Source organism: Anomaloglossus baeobatrachus, chromosome 4 (genome assembly GCF_048569485.1).
Source record: "Anomaloglossus baeobatrachus isolate aAnoBae1 chromosome 4, aAnoBae1.hap1, whole genome shotgun sequence".
NCBI classification, from domain to species: Eukaryota; Metazoa; Chordata; class Amphibia; order Anura; family Aromobatidae; genus Anomaloglossus; species Anomaloglossus baeobatrachus.
In genome coordinates this window covers 296,629,927-296,654,250 of record NC_134356.1, presented here as the reverse complement: position 1 = coordinate 296,654,250, position 24,324 = coordinate 296,629,927, and the positions used below count along the sequence as shown (strand labels likewise).

At 46.2% G+C, this 24,324-nt stretch overlaps 1 protein-coding gene across 10 annotated transcripts in view; it reads right to left on the bottom strand.

Annotated features, from left to right (window-relative positions):
• Positions 1-24,324, bottom strand: part of NAV3 (neuron navigator 3) — a 1,060,193-nt gene that overhangs the window by 370,569 nt on the left and 665,300 nt on the right. For all 10 annotated transcript variants that reach the window (XM_075344930.1, XM_075344922.1, XM_075344924.1 and 7 more), the window contains 2 exons: positions 6,139-6,256; positions 5,564-5,616 (listed from right to left, as the gene is read on the bottom strand). In XM_075344930.1, coding sequence (XP_075201045.1) covers positions 5,564-5,616; positions 6,139-6,256 — 171 coding nt within the window. The remainder of the gene's footprint in view (positions 1-5,563; positions 5,617-6,138; positions 6,257-24,324) is intronic.

The following is a 24,324-nucleotide window of genomic DNA, read 5'->3' as shown; positions in this document are numbered from 1 at the left end:
ATCCATGTCTGATTGGCAGGGATACGACACGTCCACCGATCAGCTGTTCCGTGTGCAGCAGGCGGCTGTAAATGCTCAATTCTGGAGCTGACCTGTCAATTGATAGCGGCCAGTGCTGGGTCCTGCATTGATTTGAATGGGAGGAGGATGAACAGTACCCAGCCGCGGCCATAGTCAGAAGATGGGGCAGCCCCTGAACTGAGCATTTCCGGCAGCCAGGACCTGGAACAGGTGATCAGCGGGGGCACAGGGTGTCAGACCCCCGCTGATCAGACATTGATGACCTATCCCAAGGATAGCCAATCAATATAAAAGTAGTGGCCAAGCACTTTAAAAATCAAAGGTAAATATATAGAAATGTTTGGAGCTGGTGATGTAAGGTACTTGGATATTGGTTAACTTCCAAAACAAGTCTAAATGGTTATGGAAGCTCTACAACTATGTAAATATACAGTATAGCACAAATAGACTCAGTTTACAATATAGAGTACATCAGGTCCAGACTATGCCTAAAGCCATGATGTCAGGTAGCACAGCAGCAGTCTCTACAATGTAGGAAAAGAGAAGTGCTCTCAAAGGGCACTGTTGGCATACCATACGATGGAATCATACAAGGCTTAGCTTTGTAACTGTGAAAATGAATGCTTCTCTTATTTTTTGTATATAATGTACACAGCATGACATCACATCTATTAGCACATGACATCACAGGTTTGCTCTAAGGCCCAGGAGCTTTAAACTACATGTCATATACTTATAGTATTACACATTGATTATTGTAGGCTTCAAACATGTGTATGGCCTCCAGCTGAAGATAGGGGCAGGCACTGGATTAGAATATAACAGTTATTACAAAGTAGATCAAAGATAGGGCAAATATAAATAATTTTCAAAGATACAGTGGGGAAAAAAAGTATTTAGTCAGCCCCCAATTGTGCAAGTTCTCCCACTTAAAGAGATAAGAGAGGCCTGTAATTGACATCATAGGTAGACCACAACTATGAGAAACAAAATGAGAAAACAAATCAAGAAAATCACCTTGGCAAGATTTTTTTTTGCAAATTATGGTGGAAAATAAGTATTTGGTCAATAACAAAAGTTCATCTCAATATTTTGTTAGATATCCTTTGTTGGCAATGACAGAGGTCAAACGTTTTCTGTAAGTCTTCACAAGGTTGGCACACACTATTGGTGGTATGTTGGCCCATTCCTCCATGCAGATCTCCTCTAGAGCAGTGATGTTTTGGGCTTGTCACTGGGCAACATGGACTTTCAACTCCCTACAAAGGTTTTCAATGGGGTTGAGATCTGGAGACTGTTTAGGCCAATCCAGGACCTTCATATGCTTCTTATGAAGCTACTCGTTTGTTGCCCTGGTGTTGTGCTTGGGATCATTATCATACTGAAAGACCCAGCCACGTTTCATCTTCATTGCCCTTGCTGATGAAAGAAGGTTTGCACTCAAAATCTCATGATACATGGCCTCATTCAATCTTTCATGTGCATGGATCAGTTGTCCTTTGCAGAGAAACAGCCCCAAAGCATGATGTTGCCACCACCATGCTTCACAGTAAGTATGGTGTTTTTTGGATGCAATTCAGCATTCTGTCTCCTCCAAACACAACGAGTTGTGTTTCTACCAAACAGTTCTACTTTGGTTTCATCAGACAATATGACATTCTCCCAATATTCTTCTGGATAAGCCAAATACTCTCTAGCAGACGTTAGATGGGCCTGGACAAGTACTGGCTTAAGCAGGGGAACACATCTGGCACTGCAGGATCTGAGTCCCTGGCGGCATACTGTGCTACTGATAGTAGCCGTTGTTATGGTGGTCCCAGCTCTATGCAGGTCATTCACTAGGTCCTGGCAGAAACTACCTACTTGTTATTTTCAAATTATTATACTTTATTGATATGCATTAAAAACCAAACAAAAACAAACATTTGTGGACTAAAATTTTTTGAATACCGTGGAGGCTACTATGAACCCGATTCAAAAAACTTTGAGACCAGATTGGCCCAAACCACGAGTATATGTAGTCAGAGGAGGGAGATGGGGGGGGGATTCCCTCTCCTCTCACCCTATGAGTGTATCACTGCCTGCCAATGGAGTACATCCTAATGTAAACGATGCCCCCATTCCTCGGCGGCTATCCCTCCTCTGATCCTCGCTCTTGTGTCAGGTCACTGGGGTCTCAAGTAGGACGAATACTCTTATCACTAAGGGCTCACAGCAAAAAATAGTGAACACCTACCACTTATAAACTCAGTGCACATTACTATCTTGGCCCAAATGCAGATGATTCAATACGAGGTGATGTTAGTCCATATCTCATATATAGGGCGGGGGGGGGAAATATATATCCCTAATCAGCTTACCCCTACCTGGCAATGGAGTACACCCTTAGTTTCCTGGTGTCCCCACTCCTCGGCGGCTTGCCCTCATAAACCCTCAACTCTCTCTCAATTTATTCGGGACTAAGTTATTATGATATGGAGCAGAAGATCATAGATCCTTCATCTGTCATATTAGGGAGTGCTTTGAAAACAAAAAATTCCATCTCACTTAGTGCACATCGATAGCCTGGCCAAAATGCAGACAATTAAATAAATTTGATATTAATCCATATCTCATAAAAGGGATTTTTAATAATAAATGTCCCTAGATGGCTTGCCCCTGCCTGGCAAATGAAGTACACCCTTAATTTTCTGGTGCCCCCACTCCTCGGCGGCTCGCCCTTGTAAGCCCTCAACTGGTATTATACCACTTTGATCCTTGAAGGTGACACATCCAAGGAGGCTATTATGCTCTTTGTCAAAATCTCCTGATGAACTCCATCCATAAACAGGGCGGAGAGAAACGCGTCGAGATAAGAGATACGATTTTTTGAGAAAAAGATATGTCTCCAGAGCACTCCCCAATATGACAGATAAGTGATTGATGATTTATTGTTCCATATCTCAAAAACCAAATCCCGAATAAATTAAGAGGGAGTTGAGGGCTTACAAGGGCGAGCCGCCGAGGAGTGGGGGCACCAGAAAATTAAGGGTGTACTCCATTTGCCAGGCAGGGGCAAGCCATCTAGGGACATTTATTATTAAAAATCCCTTTTATGAGATATGGATTAATATCAAATTTATTTAATTGTCTGCATTTTGGCCAGGTTATCGATGTGCACTGAGTGAGATGGAATTTTTTGTTTTCAAAGCACTCCCTAATATGACAGATGAAGGATCTATGATCTTCTGTTCCATATCATAATAACTTAGTCCCGAATAAATTGAGAGAGAGTTGAGGGTCTATGAGGGCAAGCCGCCGAGGAGCGGGGACACCAGGAAACTAAGGGTGTACTCCATTGCCAGGTAGGGGTAAGCTGATTAGGGATATCTATTTCCCCCCCCTGCCCTATATATGAGATATGGACTAACATCACCTCGCATTAATCATCTGCATTTGGGCCAAGATAGTAATGTGCACTGAGTTTATAAGTGGTAGGTGTTCACTATTTTTTGCTGTGAGCCCTTAGTGATAAGAGTATTCGTCCTACTTGAGACCCCAGTGACCTGACACAAGAGCGAGGATCAGAGGAGGGATAGCCGCCGAGGAATGGGGGCATCGTTTACATTAGGATGTACTCCATTGGCAGGCAGTGATACACTCATAGGGTGAGAGGAGAGGGAATCCCCCCCCCCCCATCTCCCTCCTCTGACTACATATACTCGTGGTTTGGGCCAATCTGGTCTCAAAGTTTTTTGAATCGGGTTCATAGTAACCTCCACGGTATTCAAGAAATTTTAGTCCACAAATGTTTGTTTTTGTTTGGTTTTTAATGCATATCAATAAAGTATAATAATTTTAAAATAACAAGTAGGTAGTTTCTGCCATAACCTTGAAATCTATTACCTATAATTTATACATTCTTTCTGAATTAATTCACTAGGTCCCCCCATGTAGGTCTGGGATTTTTGCTCTCCGTTCTTGTTATCATTTTGACCCCACGGGTTGAGATCTTGCGTGGAGCCACAGATCGAGGGAGATTATCAGTGGTCTTGAATGTCTTCTATTTTCTTATTATTACTCCCACAATTGATTTCATCACACCAAGCTGCTTGCCTATTGTAGATTCAGCATTCCAAGCCTGGTGCAGGGCTACAATTTTGTTTCTGGTGTCCTTCGACAGCTCTTTTGTCTTCACCATCGTGGAGTTTCAAGTGTGACTGTTTGATGTTGTGGACAGGTGTCTTTTATACTGATAACAAGTTCAAACAGGTGCCATAACTACAGGTAATGAGTGGACGACAGAGGAGCCTCTTAAAGAAGAAGATACAGGTCTCTGAGAGCCAGAAATCTTGTATGTTTTTAGATGACGAAATACTTATTTTCCACCATAATTAGCAAAAAAAATCTTGCCAAATCAGACAAGGTTATTGTCTGATTTGTTGTCTCATTTTCTCTCTCATAGTTGTGATCTACCTATGATGTAAATTACAGGCCTCTCTCATCTTTTTAAGTGGGAAAACTTGCACAATTAGTGGCTGACTAAGTACTTTTTTCCCCCACTGTTTGATGGTAGGTATGCTAGCTTCCATAGATGTGTTTGTGTGTGATACAGAGGACAGAGACTGCTATGCAGGAGTACCGAATATACAGAACTCCATGCATTGGCATCATATAGTGAGTAACAACCATAAGCACACATTAGAACGTTATAGATCAATGTTCTGAACATGGAGGGTATGAAAACAAATAACCAGAGCATCCAAAGTGCCAATGTGTAAAGAATAAAAATACTATTGTCCGGTTGGCTGCATCTGATTGCTAAGGCTATACACAAGTGCAATATATATATATATATATATATATATATATATATATATATATATATATATATATATATATATATATATATATATATCAGATGGCCAGAGTGATGTCAAACACTTGGAACCACTAAAATAGACAAGATTGCTATATATATATATATATATATATATATATATATACGCTTGGAATAATCATATATCTATCCACGGTCAGCAATTAATAAAGTAAGTTGGAATTGGCATAGCCCACTGTGATTTTTCTGCATGAGAAAGTGGTTATTCCCACGTAGTGAGACCATGAAGAATTGGGAAAAAAGAAGCAGGTGTCTAAAACAGTTGCCGTTGTGTTGGTCTTCGTAAGGCTATGTTCACATGTAGTGTTTTTTGCTGTTTCTTCTTCCTAAATAACATGCTGTTTTTTACAGTACCAGCAAAAACTATGAGAAAAGAAACTGCAAAATACTTTGTGTGTGAACATGAGCAAAATATGTCACTGAGCACAAACACCATTCATATTCATAAAGCTAGAGCAGAATCATTGCAATAATTACTATGCCAACCCTCCCTCCTGTGGAACAGCGCTTACATACAGCAAGATATAAATCCACCTTGCATCACTTTATCTATATCAGTAAACACACTGTAATAACACATGATATTGGTCAAATAGAATACAATGACTGACATAATCACATGCAATATACAGGTTAGCAAGGTCCGATAAAGTCAGGACTTACCATCTGGGTCTGGCTCTTTGGACAGCCATTGATGTCTTCCACTTTTTCATTTGCTAAACAAAAAAAGAGATGTGTAAGTGAAAGGAGAAGGAAATGATGCATACATGTAGTGTGTGTACTCATCTAGCGCACTACAACACCCAGACACACCATAATCACACAATCCTACAGGGGTAGAGTGTGAATGTGATCTGCTGCTAATTTCCCTGCCCCTGGAAGTAACTGCTGACATGAAATCCTCCCCAATTGTCTGCATGGTCAGGGATAGTGTTTCCAGGCATCCTACAAAGAATCATCCCCTCCAGCAAACACCACGCACACATGGGACACATATGGCGTGATCAAGTCTTCATCTGTGACATTGCAGCATGTGGAGGATACACTATAGCCGTTGTAATGTAACCGTTGGGCTGATACTTCTCAGATTTCAAATACAAATGAACTTTCAAACAACTCACACAATGTCTGGAATATCTGGAGCGAAGACAGACACACGATGGACTTTCCAAGTCCAAAGTCACTCAGCAGCCACTTAGGTCCCTGCCTCTGGAGCACAGCTGGGACCCCAGACTCACCGATGATCTGCACGATCTCCGCCAGCAGGACACCATCAGCTATGTCTTGTTGTAAATCCTTTATCAGCCTCTTGTGACCAGACTTTGCTAGGTAGTGATTTGCCCAGTCAGTGTAAATCTACAAGACACAAGGAAGAGGGAGGGATAAGTGAGACAGAAGATAATACAAATTATTCAGAAGGCATCTTGACTTCAATAGCAGAAGTATTCAGCGCTGCATTCCAGCCGGGGAAGTCACGGCTCGAAAGGAAGCCGTTCTGCTACTATTATTTCAGCAATTCCTTTCCTATTCCCAGCTCTAATGACTCACTATTCTGTTTTTTATAAGGGTCGCTGTAGTTCTCTGGCCACACAAGAAATGCACTCTCACTTCATGGCTGTCACAAATCAGGCACTTTACTTCCTCCTTAATGACAAGGACCAATTGATTTATCAGCACTGAAGTGCCAGGGATTAAGATTGGGGCATTTTTTGCTGTCAGAACCTGATATATCTTCTAAACTGAGCACCCATAGATTTTACAGTAAGAGCTCTGTATTTCTATACAGCTCATTCACATTAATACAGTAACAAACTAGGGTTACAGTACATAAAGAAAATATTTGCTACATCACTTGTAAATATGAAACGTTTATATATTAGCTGCAATAAAATGGATATATCAGAAAGATTCTCTCTCTCTATCTATCTATCCATCTATCCCTCTATCTATCTATCTATCTATCCCTCTATCTATCTATCTATCTCCCTATTATCTATCTATCTATCTCTCTATCTATCCCTCTATCTATCTATCTCTCTATCTATCTATCTATCTATCTATCCATCCTTTATCTATCTATCTCTCTATCTATCTCTCTATCTATCTCTCTATCTATCTCTCTATCTATCTATCCTTTATCTATCTATCTCTCTATCTATCTATCCCTCTATCTATCCCTCTATCCCTCTATCTATCTGTCTATCTATCTATCTATCCATCTATCCCTCTATCCATCTATCTATCTATCTATCCCTCTATTTATCTCTCTATCTAATATCTATCTATCTCTCTCTATCTATCCCTCTATCTATCTATCTATTTATCTATTATCTATCTATTCCTCTATCTATCCCTCTATCTATCTATCTATCCCTCTATCTATCTATCTATTTATCTATTATCTATCTATTCCTCTATCTATCTATCTATCTATCTATCTATCCCTCTATCTATCTATACATCTATCTAATTATACACGTTTTACGGTATACATACTGTATGATATATATGTAAATGTATTAAATCTATTTTATATTTCACTATATCTGAGGTTAACAGATCCTTACTTATAATGGCTAAATGTATGCCAAAAGGTCACCCTTTACCATTGAAGTCTATGGCCCAGACTGATCAAGATTGTCGTCTTGCACATCTGTGTTGATGAGGAGTGCACTGGAGTAAGATGCACTAACTGTCATGATGGTGTCAGGATCTGTGGAAACTACAGATTCTGGCACTCTACGTGCTAACGTCTCTGATGTCTGTGATCAGCGCATGGAGACATGGGCATCAACCCACAGACTTAAGCAAGCTGCTTGTTTGTCTCTTTGATCACATGCTGTAGGGGAGCCAGTTACATTCGCTACACTCCAATATAGGCTGGCTGGACTATTCCATTAAGGCTGGACTCGCACGATCGTATGTAAAAACAGTCACATTATCATCCAGGAGAGTAGGACGATTTTTTTCTCACTTGTCATCAGTGTGCTCTCAGTGTGCTGTCAGCGTGCAATTTGTTTTTTTCTCAGCAGCTATTAGTAATTTACAGTCATTTACAGGAGCATTTACAGTGTTCTGTGCTAAATGATAGAATTGTATACATAAAAATGGACGTCACTAGGATGGTCCACGTGCTGTCCGTGTGACGTCAGTTGTTTTTTTCGCACCCATTGACTTGTATTGGTGAGTCTCGGACGTATTCTGGATCAAATCACAGCATGTTGCGACTTTTCTCGCATCTAGAATTTGGATGCGAGAAAACCTGACCATCTGCTCTCCCTCATTGACTAACAATGGTCAGAGTGCAATGCAAGATTTTCTCACATTGCACTCGCATGATTTTTACTCTCGTGTGAGCATACCCTCATGCCAGCTATAGCTTACCTATACTGATCTGATGAGGTGTTGTGATCTAGATTTACAGGTTGTTGTTGTGCATTATTGCTGTGAGCGGCGGTTGTGTTAACCCTTGTTGTCTCTTTGTGGCTGCCTTCCTGCTCTTGCTTTTCTCTTTAGCCTCTTACTGCTAATTCCTGTGAGTTTGCAGTGTGTCTGAGTTTTGGTTTCCCCCGGTCTGTCTTTTTCTGTGTTTCCATCACACTCCTGCTCCTTCCTTCCCTCGGAGGAGAATAACAGATTAGATCTGCTCAGGAGAATAGTGAGGCACGGGACTCCAGCATTTCCACCTTCAGGGATAATCCAGAGGTCAGGGATTGCCTTGAGTCCCCTAGCATGAGGGACAGTGTAGGAGCCCCCTGTCCCTCAATATCCTGCAGTCACATCGCAACATTCACCACGCCCATGAGCAACATCTAAAGTGCATATGACCATTTTTTTTTATAATATCTTTTTTATTGAAAATTTTAAACAGTAAACAATTGGGTTAGCATTCGCATCGAAGTATAATCATCTTTCATCCAGTACGCAGAATGGAAAAATAAAGCTTCTAAATACAATAGATTTATGATAACCATTGTTGGAAACTCCTATAGCAGCAACTGGGAAGATGAAAAATGCAGTGAGATTAAGGGGTACTTCGCACGTTGCGACATCGCTACTGCGATATCGTCGGGGTCAAATTGAAAGTGATGCACATCCGGCGCCGGTAACGATGTCGCAACGTGTAAAGCCTAGATGCGCCGATAAATGATCGCAAAAGCGTTGAAAATTGGTGATCTGTGTAGCGTCGGTCATTTTCATAATGTCGCACCAATAGGAGATATGATGTTGTTCCTCGTTCCTGCGGTAGCACACATCGCTGTGTGTGAAGCCGCAGGAGCGAGGAACATCTCCTTACCTGCCTCCACCGGCTATGCGGAAGGAAGGAGGTAGGCGGGATGTTTACGTCCCGCTCATCTCCGCCCCTCCGCTTTTATTGGCCGCCTGCCGTGTGACATCGCTGTGACGCCGCACGACCCGTCCCCTTAGGAAAGAGGCGGGTCGCCGGCCAGAGTGACGTCGCAGGGCAGGTAAGTGCGTGTGAAGCTGCCGTAGCGATAATGTTCGCTGCGGCAGCTATCACAAGATATCGCATGTGCGACGGTGGCGGGTACTATCGTGCTTGGCATCGCTAGCCGATGCTAGTGATGTCGCAGCGTGCAAAGTACCCCTAAGACCGTACAAACAATAAAATAAGCCAAACCAACCTAACAGCCATCTCAGTTAAAAGAGAAAAAAATAAAATGGGTGGTGTGGATTTTATCACTTAGTCACGTTCATTCACAGTTTAGTTACCTGTTCGGAGTTGACCTGGGTTACTTTTTAGGTCTTCCATAATGTACCATGCAGTTGAGGTAAAAGGCTGGACCATTTTTTCTTTTCCTCCTTTTTACAATATTTTACTACAAACTGTTTCCATTTTAATAGAAATCTATCTGCCTGCGCTTCCTTATTAGTGAGTGCGTCTCCCTGCGTCTCCACATAATGCTTAAGTTTAGTTATAAGTTCTGAGATAGAGGGGGTGGAGGATGTTATCCAATATTTAAGGATCAGCTTTTTTGACAGCAATAAAATAGTGTGCAAAAGTCTTGGAATACCTCTACTTATATTACTGCCTAATACAGAAATGCTGCTTGAGGCGATAAGGGGCGCATAGAGCTCCAAAGCGTTCTGCCAGGCCTATGACCATTTTAACATTTACACTGTAAACCATAAGGCTTTTGGATGTGTATCACAAACATGGAGTAAATTTAAAGGGAGATTTTTTATTGTCTAGATCGATATTATATTGAGAAACAATGTTTCTCTCAAATACCTTGTGTTGGCAATAGTGCCTGTGAGAGGGAGGGGGGAGCAGGAGACGCGCTGTGCTAGGAGGGAGGAGGGAGGGGGAGCAGGAGACGCGCTGTGCTAGGAGGGAGGAGGGAGGGGGAGCAGGAGACGCGCTGTGCTAGGAGGGAGGAGGGAGGGGGAGCAGGAGACGCGCTGTGCTAGGAGGGAGGAGGGAGGGGGAGAAGGAGACGCGCTGTGCTAGGAGGGAGGAGGGAGGGGGAGCAGGAGACGCGCTGTGCTAGGAGGGAGGAGGGAGGGGGAGAAGGAGACGCGCTGTGCTAGGAGGGAGGAGGGAGGGGGAGAAGGAGACGCACTGTGCTAGGAGGGAGGAGGGAGCAGGGAGCAGATGGGCTGTGACAGCAGTGAAACACCGCTCACAGCTCAGAGTCTGGAAGACTGCAGCCGGCCGCACGGATGTGTGCAGCATTTGACGGGTACGTCACCGGAGCGGGGAACAGCGGTCTGCAATAGCGCCTCTCAAAGGCACTATTGCCAACACAAGGTATTTGAGAGAAACATTGTTTCTCAACATAATATCGAACTAGACAATAAAAAATATGGGCACCCCTTTAAGTTTAAAAATAAATATAGTTTTTGTTGCTTAAGTCACAGAAATCAGTGCTTGGAGACTGAATCTTAAAAGTGATCTTTACTAGGGATGATCGAATACCTCAAATATTCGGCAACGCCCATATTTACCAAATAGGTCGCCGCTATTCGACTATTTGTGATTATTCGATGTGCAATGTAAGTCTATGAGAAACCCGAATACCAACTATTCGGGCTTCCCATAGACTTACATTGTGCATAGAATAGCGGCGACCTATTCATCGGATATTCGCGAAGCCGAATATTGCCGAATATTTGTGATATTCAATCATCCCTAAACTTTACATTATTGTGGTACCTGACCCCCTACATGTGCTTACTATGTATACTGTCATTAAAACATAATAGTAAATTATGTTCATTCTTAATGATTTGTTAATATAACTGGCCACTTTAATGTCTCTGAAGATGTCAATTATTTTTACAGTTGTGAGCTACATTTATAAAAAGTTGCATGACCATTGATGTTGAGGCAAGCAATATAAATTCTACATGTGAAGCCGAACATAACGAAATTCACATAATCTAACAAGTGCTACACAATGACTATTCAAGTAATCACATTAGAAATGCAATTGTAGGATGGTTGGGAATGTTATCATAATCACTAGGACCTTGCCAATTTTTTTCCCCATCAAAAAGTTTATTTTCTGAGCAACTAGAAACACAAAGAGGCCCAAGCCTTAAACGTAAAATGTCTCTGTGGCGCCCCTCCGGCTTCAGGCACCACAGGGTACTGCACCTCACCTGAGTTGCAGTGTTTGTCTCGGATACGGAGGAAGTCATCACCGGTAACAACCCCCAAAACACCCATCCAACACATAACACAGGAGCTCTTCCACTGGGACCGGGCTAGGGTAGGTGCTGGGGTAGCCATCATGAGGTATGGGACCTCTTGCCCACCAGTTCAGGAATCTGGGAGGTGGGGCTTCCATACGGGGAAGTTAGGATTCATCTCACACACAACAGGCAGTTAGCACCAGACAGCGTCCAAGTCAGGTTGGACTCAGGAACGGACAAGCAAGCAAGACACCGATAGTTCGTGGCCCGTTGTCTGGAGCTGGAGGCTCGACCTGGGTTCTTAGGAAGGACAGAGAGATCCCAGGGTTTGAAGGGAGTGCGGAAGGCACCCGTGACCCTTTCCACGGCCCAGGGGCTGGAGTGGAGGGAAACCGTCAAAAGGAGACGCACAGAAGGAACAACCGGCCATGACCTCCGAAGTATCCAGGATCGGCTGGAGCCCATCACAGCGTAGCCTGGCACTCCAACAGCTGTGTGCTTCCAGTGAGTAAAAGAACTTAAACTGCACCATCTGTGTCATTCCATCACTGCCGGCGCTCACATCCTCGCGTCCCTCCGCTATAGGCGACTACCACTCCCTGGAGCCTAGCTCTGCCTGTGGAGAGGTGCAACACCTAAGCTGCATCCCCATCTGCCCCAGAAGAGAGAGACTTTCTGCAGCGGAGGCTAATAACTGGCCGCACACCACAGGTGGCGTCATGATCAACTACCTCCAACATCCCTATCCCTGTCTTTACTGACACCGCCAGGGACATGGAACTGGGCCAGGCCGCTGTAACAACCTGTTTCGACATAGCCCGGTGACGAGTACTCCCCAAGACCCCACAGGCGCATCACCTCTATTAGTGGAAAACCAAAAATCCATTATTGGAACCCTTTGATGTGCTAATTACAGTAGACAAATCAGACCCTGTCAGCCAATCAGATACGAGAGCTTGGAAGCTAAAATATTGCTCCCTATGTATAAAGCAGAAGAATAGAATTCTCATAGCTGCATTTTCTTAACAAAAAGTGTCAAAAAAGAAAATATTGCCCTAAAATGTCTGGTGACATGATGTGGAGCATATGTTTGACAAACAAGACATGTGTGAAGCCCCACAGGTGTTGTGTCGGTGCATTACCTTCAGGGACTCCACTCGGCTGGATCTTGTCACAGGTAGGAGATCTTCTTCTTGTCGTGACGCCACTCTCAGTATTGCGGTCAGTGGGGACCGCCACTGCAGATTAAGGGACGCCTGGGGCGGATGATATGTGCAGTTAGTTGGAATAGCCTCCTGAGAGTGAGGCAAGCCCCAGGGCCCTGTGTAGGTGCGTAGTACCACAAGGCGCAGAATAACTCCACACAGGCAGAATGTCTTTCAGGGTTTTTACTCACTTCAGGTGGCAGGGTGAGTAACCCGGGCGTAGCTGGGATGAACCAGGCGGGAACCAGGTGTCCTTCAGGCTGACTTGTGAGGGTGACTACTAACTCGCCTTCCTTAGCCCTTGGTGGTTTGGGGTAACCCCGACTTTGAGTCCCTATGGGGGTCACCCAGGGAAGATGCTGAAGCCTCTCTCCCCTTCGTTTGCCGTGTGCTTGTTGCCTGGACCAGGCCACTCCAGCTGCTTGCCTCCTGTGACCTATGGGCCCTAACTGTGGCTACGTGGCTGCGGCTTTTGTGGTGTTGTGGCGTGGGCTTTGAGAGCCCCACACCGGCAGGTTTAGCAAAAGAAAGCTGGATCTATCTCCGCTTCGGGATCTGCCGCCCGTTTGGGCCTGGTACTCTCTAGCAGTCTCCTTACTTCCCACTCCGTTGCTCTCTCTCTAGCTGAAGATGGATTTCGGGTAGCACTCCTAGTTGACCGTTCTCCCCCGTCGGTAGCCACTGCGCGGACGCTGTCAGACTACAGCAGCCCAGGGGAAGGGGTCAGCTCCTCGGAGCTCCCTGGACTCTGCTCTGAACCGGCTCACATCTGGGACCTTCACTGCTGCTCCTGTCAGAGCTTCACTTTCCTGCTCCTCACTCCTCCACACTCTGCTGCAGACTCTAGACTGTTTACTCCTCCTTCTCTTTTCCCTTTTGTGCCTGCCTACGCCACCTAGCAACCAGATTCTCTTACCACACCCCTTGAGAGGAGATGGAGGCTTTTGGCCCCCTCCACTATTCCAGTGAAGGTGAAGGCTTTTCCCCCTCCTGGGATCCCCAGGGGTCCTCTCATGGGTACATGTGTGAGACCTGATCACTATGCGCCTGTGTTCCACACCCCGGTCAGCCTTCTGGATTACCTGTGTTGTACTGTCCCCAGCATGGGTGCAGTACTCAGTGGTGCCTGACCATGTCAGGGGCGCCACATTCCCCCTTAGTTATCACCAGCACGTCCTCGGGCTGCAAGACAACATTTTAAAATGCATAAAAACATTAAAACATGTAAAACATTTTAAAAGCACCAGGTACCATACATCACCACCCTCCACCCACAAGTCCGTTAACCCACCCAAAACCCTCTCACGTTGGCCGCGCCTTCAGCCACTTCTGGCAGGATGTAGAGGCGGCTTTCATGGTCTGGTGGTCTTCAGGGTATACCTGGCCTGGTGGAGCCGCGCCTTCAGCCACTTCTGGCAGGATCCAGAGGCGGCCTCCACAGTTGGTGCTGACCAGGTACCCTCTTTGTGGTGGAGAGCCAGGCCCCATAAACAGGCATGCTCTCTGGTCGCAGGCGAGCCAAGGCCCTATATACGGACGGGCTCCTCCTGGTTGCAGACGAGCCAAGCCCCTAAACAGGCTGACTCTGGTGGTGGTGGTGCCCTTTTGGTGTAACTATTTACACTGCGAGAGTTTGTGGCTATAGCCAGTTCATAGCCTTAAGGTTTATTTCTCACAATAGTTTATGTGGGCACATTCTTGAACTTTAAAACGTTGCAAAACAAACTTTCCAAACTGGTCAAAACTTGCTGTACTTTACTTAAACTTAGGCAGATTCCTCTTCACCAGGGCTTGGGCCTGTAGGGCTGCGGCACCTGTTGCTTTCTTGACCTTTTTCCTCATCTGTAGTTGTCTCTTCATTAGGTCTTTGGTCTTTTCTTTCTTTATGGCTGTCTTTCCTTTCTTCTTTGGGACATGGCACTACATCTAGGGCATACCAGCCTCTTTCTCCTTGATGCAGGGTAAACTGTACGGAGTCTCCCATTTTTAAGTTTCTGCCAGGGTGTCCTCTGGGCAGATTAGCTCTGACATCTCTTCTGTTGACGAAGATACCTTCCTTTATGCCAGGTGCTACGATGAACCCGTATCCTGACTTGAGGCTGAAGTCCTCCACTACTCCTCTGCAAAGGGGTCCTCTGGCCTGTGCTTTGGCTCTTCTCAGGAACCTTTTTTCTTGTAGGTCTCTGGCCGTGATGTCATCTCTCTGCTCTGGGGATGGCGGTGCAGGGGAAAACTGAGTTCTGCTGCGGCGCTGTGTCTTGCGGGCTGGATTCTGCTGGGTGGCTGCTTCACTGCTGGCAGGCTCCCAGGTGAGGTTGCTGGATAAATCTTCCTCTTCATCCCAGCGAGAATATGGCAACATCTCCGGCTCTGGGCATGGATCCACTGCTGATGGCTCCTGAGTCAGCTCCTCAGCTTCCTGGCCTCCCCTCCCCCTTAGTTCTTCTGAGCACTCCTTTGGTGGCAGTGCTGGGGATGGACTTTCTTCAGCAGGCCCAGGCAGGGATCTTTTTGGCATGATTGCTGCAGGAGTCGTCTTGGGGGTATGCGGAGGGAGTATGTACTGGTCCACCAACCATTGTGGAAACTTGGCCTCCATGTCAGCCTTCAGCTGCCAGTATGCGGGGTCCTCCCCCAGCGTGGGCTTTCCAGCAGGGACCTCTTTGGACTGGGGAGCGGTGTCTGCTCTGGCCTTGCAGGCCGGGGAAAATGGTGATGCAATCTCTTGGCGGGCCGCGCCTGGCATGGTGGCGGCCTGGTCTTGGCGGGCCGCGCCCTGTATGGCGGCGGCCTGGTCTTGGCGGGCCGCGCCCTGTATGGCGGCGGCCTGGTCTTCGCGGGCCGTGCCCTGTATGGCGGCGGCCTGGTCTTGGCGGGCCGCGCCCTGTATGGCGGCGGCCTGGATCGGCGTCGCAGCTGCGATGGGATCTGTGCAGGCTGGGCTGGGCGTCGCTGCAGGGACCGGGTCTTGGTGGGCCGAGCAGGGCATCGCTGCGGCGGCCGGGGCTTGGCGGGCCGAGCAGGGCATCGCTGCGGCGGCCGGGGCTTGGCGGGCCGAGCAGGGCATCGCTGCGGCGGCCGGGTCTTGGCGGGCCGAGCAGGGCATCGCTGCGGCGGCCGGGGCTTGGCGGGCCGAGCAGGGCATCGCTGCGGCGGCCGGGTCTTGGCGGGCCGAGCAGGGCATCGCTGCGGCGGCCTGGGCTTGGCGGGCCGCACCTGGCGTGGCTGCGGCCTGGCTCAGCGTCGCCGCGCCGGGCGCCTCTTCAGGGACCGCGGGCGTGGCAGCAGGGGTCGGGGCATCCGGGCCGGCAGGGGTAATACTGGACTCACCCATCGGTGGCAGCATCGGGGTCTGAGTCGTCGCCGTCCGGTCTGGCACTCGTCGTGCGGTTCCCCTCTCATAGGCCTGAACCGCGGCAGCCATCTCCAGAAGTTCCATGCGTTCTTCTCTGATCTGCTCCACGACCCGGGTCTCCAGTCGGTCGCAGAACTGGGCCAGCTCCCGATACCACCAGGCAGCGGAGCCCGGTTCTGGGTTTCTGCGGTCAGACGCCATTTCTTCTGCGCCGTCTTCTGCACGATTTCCCAGCAGTGGACTCGTCGTTGCCTCTAGTAGCAAGCTGTTCAGTTTCCGCTCTGCCTCTTTCAGCAGCTCCTCTCCCAGCAGCAGGCTTCTGGCTCCCTTTCTGTCCCGACGTCTCTGAACGCTTCCGCTCTCTTCACTTGCTAGGTCAGGACTCTGCAGGGGATCTCTGGGTAGCCACACCTCTTCGTGGGCGGTAACTTCTCCCAGCGCGGGCTGCTGTTGTTTTTCAGCGCGCTTTTCATGGTGGCAATATGGCGGCGCTTCCAATTTTCCAAGCGGACCGCCCAGGCACATGGTCACCTGTCTGAACAGGTCTAGTCCTTATCCTGTTCGTGACGCCAGATGTGAAGCCCCACAGGTGTTGTGTCGGTGCATTACCTTCAGGGACTCCACTCGGCTGGATCTTGTCACAGGTAGGAGATCTTCTTCTTGTCGTGACGCCACTCTCAGTATTGCGGTCAGTGGGGACCGCCACTGCAGATTAAGGGACGCCTGGGGCGGATGATATGTGCAGTTAGTTGGAATAGCCTCCTGAGAGTGAGGCAAGCCCCAGGGCCCTGTGTAGGTGCGTAGTACCACAAGGCGCAGAATAACTCCACACAGGCAGAATGTCTTTCAGGGTTTTTACTCACTTCAGGTGGCAGGGTGAGTAACCCGGGCGTAGCTGGGATGAACCAGGCGGGAACCAGGTGTCCTTCAGGCTGACTTGTGAGGGTGACTACTAACTCGCCTTCCTTAGCCCTTGGTGGTTTGGGGTAACCCCGACTTTGAGTCCCTATGGGGGTCACCCAGGGAAGATGCTGAAGCCTCTCTCCCCTTCGTTTGCCGTGTGCTTGTTGCCTGGACCAGGCCACTCCAGCTGCTTGCCTCCTGTGACCTATGGGCCCTAACTGTGGCTACGTGGCTGCGGCTTTTGTGGTGTTGTGGCGTGGGCTTTGAGAGCCCCACACCGGCAGGTTTAGCAAAAAAAAGCTGGATCTATCTCCGCTTCGGGATCTGCCGCCCGTTTGGGCCTGGTACTCTCTAGCAGTCTCCTTACTTCCCACTCCGTTGCTCTCTCTCTAGCTGAAGATGGATTTCGGGTAGCACTCCTAGTTGACCGTTCTCCCCCGTCGGTAGCCACTGCGCGGACGCTGTCAGACTACAGCAGCCCAGGGGAAGGGGTCAGCTCCTCGGAGCTCCCTGGACTCTGCTCTGAACCGGCTCACATCTGGGACCTTCACTGCTGCTCCTGTCAGAGCTTCACTTTCCTGCTCCTCACTCCTCCACACTCTGCTGCAGACTCTAGACTGTTTACTCCTCCTTCTCTTTTCCCTTTTGTGCCTGCCTACGCCACCTAGCAACCAGATTCTCTTACCACACCCCTTGAGAGGAGATGGAGGCTTTTGGCCCCCTCCACTATTCCAGTGAAGGTGAAGGCTTTTCCCCCTCCTGGGATCCCCAGGGGTCCTCTCATGGGTACATGTGTGAGACCTGATCACTATGCGCCTGTGTTCCACACCCCGGTCAGCCTTCTGGATTACCTGTGTTGTACTGTCCCCAGCATGGGTGCAGTACTCAGTGGTGCCTGACCATGTCAGGGGCGCCACACATGCACATCTCCTTAGCCTACCATGAAGATAAAACTTGGCAAACTCATCCAAGGAATGTTCAATACACATGAACTTAATGCAACTTGAAATAAAGATTTAGAAATTCTTTCCTTGGTGAAATAGCAAATGCATCTGTGAAACAGAAGAACAGAAACTGGACACGGACCATGTTTCTTTATCTTTATATCTTTAATAATACTTTCTGGTTTCAAATTTAAACAATGATGTCTGTTAACAAAAGAGATTGAAAAAATAAGAATGCTACATAAAATTGCAGGATAATTGTACCGCGCACGCTAACTATAAACAGTTATCCTCCTATGGCTGACAAATTCATTGTAGTTACCACGTTTCGTCAGCATCTCAACAAGATTTTCTTACATCCATGCAACTTCCTTTACACCATGTTCTTTACCTCCAGTCCACAATCTACCCTAACTTGATGGGGTTTCCACAAGAACAAACTTAATTTTAAAGTTCATTTTAATCAATAGATCTTGGAATAATAATGAGTTCCACCATTGGATGTGTTTAAAAAAAAGTGTTCCTGTGCTGAGATCATGTTATATACAGTATGTGGCCCTGCTGTGTACTGTGTAATGGCTGTGTCTGACCATACAGGTACATGATCTGATCATACCACAGCTCCTGGGCAGCTATGATCCTCTGCTGTAATGTTTGTATACTGTGGAAGTAAAACAGTATACAAACATTACAGCAGAGGATCATAGCTGATTCTTTTAGTGAGGTAAAGCATTTCCCTGCATGTTATTAAAAATGGTTTACCTCACAGAAAGAATTATTCGCGATTCCATGCTGTAATGTTTGTATATCTTTTTTTTACGTCCTCCCCTGCCCAGGAGCTTTGGTATGATCAGACCATGTCCTTGTACGGTCAGACACGGCCATTACACAGTAAATAGCAGGGGAACATATATAAGATTACCTCAGCACAAGGACTTTAAAAAACAAAAAAACAAAAACACATACACTCGTGGAACTTATTATTCCAAGAGCCATTGATTAAAATTACCTTTGTTGGTGGGAAAAGCCCTTTAAAGGCCCAAGTTTAGAAAAATGTCTCTACACTTGTTACTGCTCCCCATTCTGGCACCTTTGCTCCTCAGTGTCACCTATCACTTTTGTCTTTGCCACGTCTTCTGATCTTCACTGCTCATGCTGCGCCTCCGAAAGTGAGCCTAGCCTTTTATGTTTCATGAGACCTGGGATGGTTCTATATATGCGTGCAGAAGGTCACAGCACATGACAGACCCCAGAGCATAGTGAGGGACATTAAATTCAATCTCCTCGGATAATCCACGTAAACAGGCGATCTTGAACTTTGCCTGATCTGCTCATCTTTAGTGGCCAAATATATAACTGCTGGGTTCCCCAAAACTGGGACCACTACCGATAACCAAAACTAGGTCTCACTTCCTTCTAACAGTACTCAGCTATTTCTGCCAGCTCCATAGACACCGAACAGAGTGTGTGCATTGCTCCCGTAAACTCCTCTTCCCATACGTTGTGCATTGAGGATCAGACTCCGTTCTGGTGATCGTTTGGGTTCCAGCAGTCATACATTTATCCCCTATCCTGAGGATAGTTTTTCCATGCATCTCATATGATGACCGGATCAAATTTATTGCCTTTTTTGATCATCTCTGAGCTTCTGTCTAACAGTTTTCAGATATTTCGATTTTTCCCATAATTCATAATTGATGAAAGTGTTTCTTTCTTGGGTCAGGCCTCCTCTGGCATATTGTGTACAGTTCTGGGCACTACATTTTCAAAAAGACATCAACAAATTGGAGCAAGTTCAGAGAAGAGCTAACAGAATGGTGACCGGTCTACAAACTATGTCCTATGAGGAACGGTTACAGGATTTGGAATGTTTAGCTTGCAAAAAAGAAGACTGAGAGGAGAAGAAGACTGAGAGGAGACTTAATAGCTGTCTGCAAATATCTGAAGGGATGTCACACTGTAGAGGAATCGTCCTTATTCTCATTTGTACAAGGAAAGACTAAAAGCAATGGAATTAAACTGAAAGGGAGAAAACACAGATTAGATATTAGAAAACACTTTTTTACTGTGAGGGTGATCAATGATTGGAACAGGCTGCCATGAGAGGTGGTGAGTTCTCTCTCCTTCAATGGAAGTCTTCAAAGAGAGGCTGGATAGACATCTGTCTGAGATGGTTTAGTGAATCCTGCTTTGAGCAAGGGGCTTAGACACAATGACCCTGGAGGGCCCTTCCAACTCGAACATTCTGTGATTCTACTCCAGGTAAAATATATCTTTGTACCGTGTTAGCCAGTAGAGATAAAAAATTGTTTAAAAGAACTGAAGTCCTCAGTGGTTGATACCTTTTAATGGCTAACTGAAAAGATGGAAATAATAACAAGCTTTCAAGACTACTCAGGTCTCTTCATCAGGCATGGTGTAACACAAAATCTGAAGAGTCACATATTTATACACAACAGGAAATGTGTATAAATGTGTATAAATATGTGACTTCAGATTTTGTGTTATACCATGCCTGATGAAGATACCTGAGTAGTCTTGAAAGCTTGCTATTATTACCATCTTTTCAGTTAGCCATTAAAAGGGATCAACCACTGAGGACTTCAGTTCTTTTAAACAATTTTTTGTGATTCTACTCTGAATTCACTGACAATCATTTTAATGCAAGCTGAACATACTTATCCTACTCCATATGTAATATTTTACATAGGAACTCTTTTTCCACTCTCGAATACACAATTTTACGTTTACAGCCTAAGACCATACATCTTTCTAACTCTCATAGACTCGTTCACCCCACTCCATTTAACCCAGACGGCACTATTCCTCTAGAGCATATTGTACAGCTTCTTGATCAGCAAGTCACGCAAAGCATAGCACACACGGTGAACATATGAGTATTAGGTGGAGGTGAGGGCGTTATGTCCCTCCAGATTGTGCGTCCTGTAACTCAGACATGATACAGTTAACCATTGGAAGGAAGCTGAGTGCTGCTGGGTCATAGTAAGCTGGGATATTACAGAGAACTAGAGAATATAATCAGTTTAGGTACCTAGCTGTGCCTTGGCAATCAGCAGACGGATACTTATTTACCTTCCACATTTCTGATCTCCCTGGATAACAGGAATCAGAACTCAGCATTTATACTGTGCTGAAATCTGGATCAGATTGTGACGGCCAGGAGGTTCGCCTTTTTTCTACTTGTAAATTTGTGCATTTTGCTATTTTAGGTTAAAATTATCAACAGTCTATTAAGAGTATATACACGACACGAGGAATATAGTTCATAAATGGTCAATGTTACCCAATCTACAGTATATGGTTAGCAGATGCAATATCCTGGGATCCATGACTCAGTCCCCTCTAATGAAGTGCTAGCAATGCAGGTGTTTTCCTGGAATATTCTGTATAACGTTACAATTCTTTAGGGTAATGTTTATCACTATTTCCTAGTCTTTACAGCTTCCCAAGGTTTAGTTCCCATAGACATAACATACAGCAGATGGGGAGACAACAACCCGGATCAAGTTTAAGGCTTGATTAACATAAAAGATCCTTCCTCTCAACACTGGATAATGTTCATTTTGGAAAACTATTAATTTGTACATAAGCAGAAAACCTTTTTAACTTGACCAGTTTCTGGAAAAATGGAAGGGGTATGCAAAAGAAGACATTTTAGGAATGAAAGTAGCCCATGTGTAGATGTAGCGGAGTTGAGTTTCTTACACATTGCTATTGCTTTCAGGTAACAGAAGAAAGTATCTAAACTTGTAGATTTCCTTATCTGAACTTGTATCCGCTCCAAGTCAACTTTGTTACATACTGTATGTAATGTGCCCAACAAAGTCCGCACAATAATCCATAAAGATCATCAGGATTTTAAACCACAACCTAATGCTACTGTATGTACGTAAGGGTGCTTTATCGCTTAGTAAATCCTTACCTTTCTCGTAGAAATCCATTATATTTTTTTTTGAGAAATCCATAGTAGAAATTATATGCTAATGAGTTACAAGTGCAGTAAGGTGGGCGCTGCACTTACAGCTTTCCTGCTTCTTTCCCTATTCTCTGCCTGATTCCTGCCTCCTGTCTCTGACTGATAGGTCACTGAACCATGAGGGACCTAAACACAGGGGACGATCAGCGGGTGGGAAATGGGGAGAGAGGCAGGCGAGCTGAGAGTGCAGGGCCCACCCCACTGCACTTACAGCTTTCCTGCTTCTTTCCCTATTCTCTGCCTGATTCCTGCCTCCTGTCTCTGACTGATAGGTCACTGAACCATGAGGGACCTAAACACAGGAGGTGATCAACGGGTGGGAAAAGGGGAGAGAGGCAGGCGAGCTGAGAGTGCAGGGCCCACCCCACTGCACTTGCAGCTTTCCTGCTTCTTTCCTTATTCTCTGCCTGATTCCTGCCTCATGTCTCTGATTGGCAGGTCACTGAAACATGAGTGGTCTAGACACAGGAGGCACATAGGAGGAAATAGGGAAAGAGGTAGGCGAGCTGAGAGTGCAGGGCCCACCCCACTGCACTTACAACTCATAAGCATACAATTTACACTATGAATTTCTCTAAAACAACCAACAGATTTCGACAAGAAAGGTAAGGATTTAGTTATTACTAAAGCGCCTTTATATAAATGCCAATAGTCTGGGGTGTAACATTCTGATGACAGGCTCTCTTTAAAGGAAGTTTCGGGAATAGCAATATTATTATCCAATCTCTAAAATAAGTCATCATTATCAGAAGTATCCATCTGACCAGCCGAGTAAGTGTTGCACCCCTTTCTGAGTTTATACTGTTTTGTACAACTACACGCTGAGCTGGCTTTACACTAAGCAGCCCAGTAACTGACACATCACTGGAATCAGGGTCTCTGCCATTAAATTATGCTGCTCTCAGATTAGGTGGCAGAAACCTGGTAATAGATTCCCTTTAAGAGGATAACACCATTTTTTCTGAAGTAAAGTACAGTATTTTATGGCAACAAAGCAGGTACATTAATAAAGTCAGAAGGGGCAGAAACTGGCAAATAATTGGGAGTGTGTGCAGTATGGGAGTTTATGTAGGTTAGGAACAGGTCAGAAAGGTCCTTAAAAAGTGGGGAGACAGATGTCTTGGCAGCAACCTCTGGGGACAATGGTTATGGCTACAAAAAGTCTTAAGGGGGCTTTACACGCTACGACATCGCTAATGCGAACTCGTTGGGGTCACGGAATTTGTGACGCACATCTGGCCGTATTAGCGATGCCGTTGCGTGTGACACCGATGAGCGATTTTGCATCATTGCAAAAACGTGCAAAATTGCTCATCGGTGACATGGGGGTCCATTCTCAAAAATCGTTACTGCAGCAGTAACGAGGTTGTTCCTCGTTCCTGTGGCAGCCCACATCGCTCCGTGTGACACCGCAGGAACGAGGAAACTCTCCTTACCTGCCTCCCGGCCGCTATGCGGAAGGAAGGAGGTGGACGGGATGTTACGTCCCGCTCAGCTCCGCCCCTCCGCTGCTATTGGGCTGCCGCTCAGTGACGACGCTGTGATGCCGCACGGACCGCCCCCTTAGAAAGGAGGCGGTTCGCCGGTCACAGCGATGTCGCCGGGCAGGTAAGTAGTGTGACGGGTCTGGGCAATGTTGTGCGGCACGGGCAGCGATTTGCCCGTGTCGCACAACAGATGGGGGTGGGTACCCACGCTGGCGATATCGGGACCAATATCGCAGCGTGTAAAGCCCGCTTTAATAGATGGAAAAAGTGAACAAAGACATCAACTGTAACTCTTGTATTTACTCTACTGCATTCACTCATAGGGCTATAGAGTGGTGAGTACAACTGGTAACTACCAACATATGGCCACTGTCAGCGGTTAATATTTGTTTTGTATAGCGGTTTTTATACAGGTACAGAATGGTCATTTTAGTCAGTCACCACATACTGAGTAGTGATTTCTTGTATAGTGTATATAATGTTATTGTAGTAAAAAATATAAGCTAATGTGAAGCCCCACAAGTGCAGTGTCGGTGCATTACCTTCAGGGACTCCACTCGGCTGGATCCTGTCACGGGTAGGAGATCTTCTATTTAGGATTGTCGTGACGCCACTCTCAGAATTGCGGCCAGTGGGGACCGCCACTGCAGATTAAGGGATGCCTGGGGCTGATGGTGGGTGCAGTCAGTTGTAATAGCCTCCTGAGAGTGAGGCAAGCCCCAGGGCCCTGTGTGAGTGTGTAGAACCACAAGGCGCAGAATAACTCAGCACAAGCAGAATGTCTTTCAGGGGTTTTACTCACAGAAGGTGGCAGAGTGAGTAACCCGGGCGTAGCTGGGATGAACCAGGCTGGAACCAGGTGTCCTTCAGGCT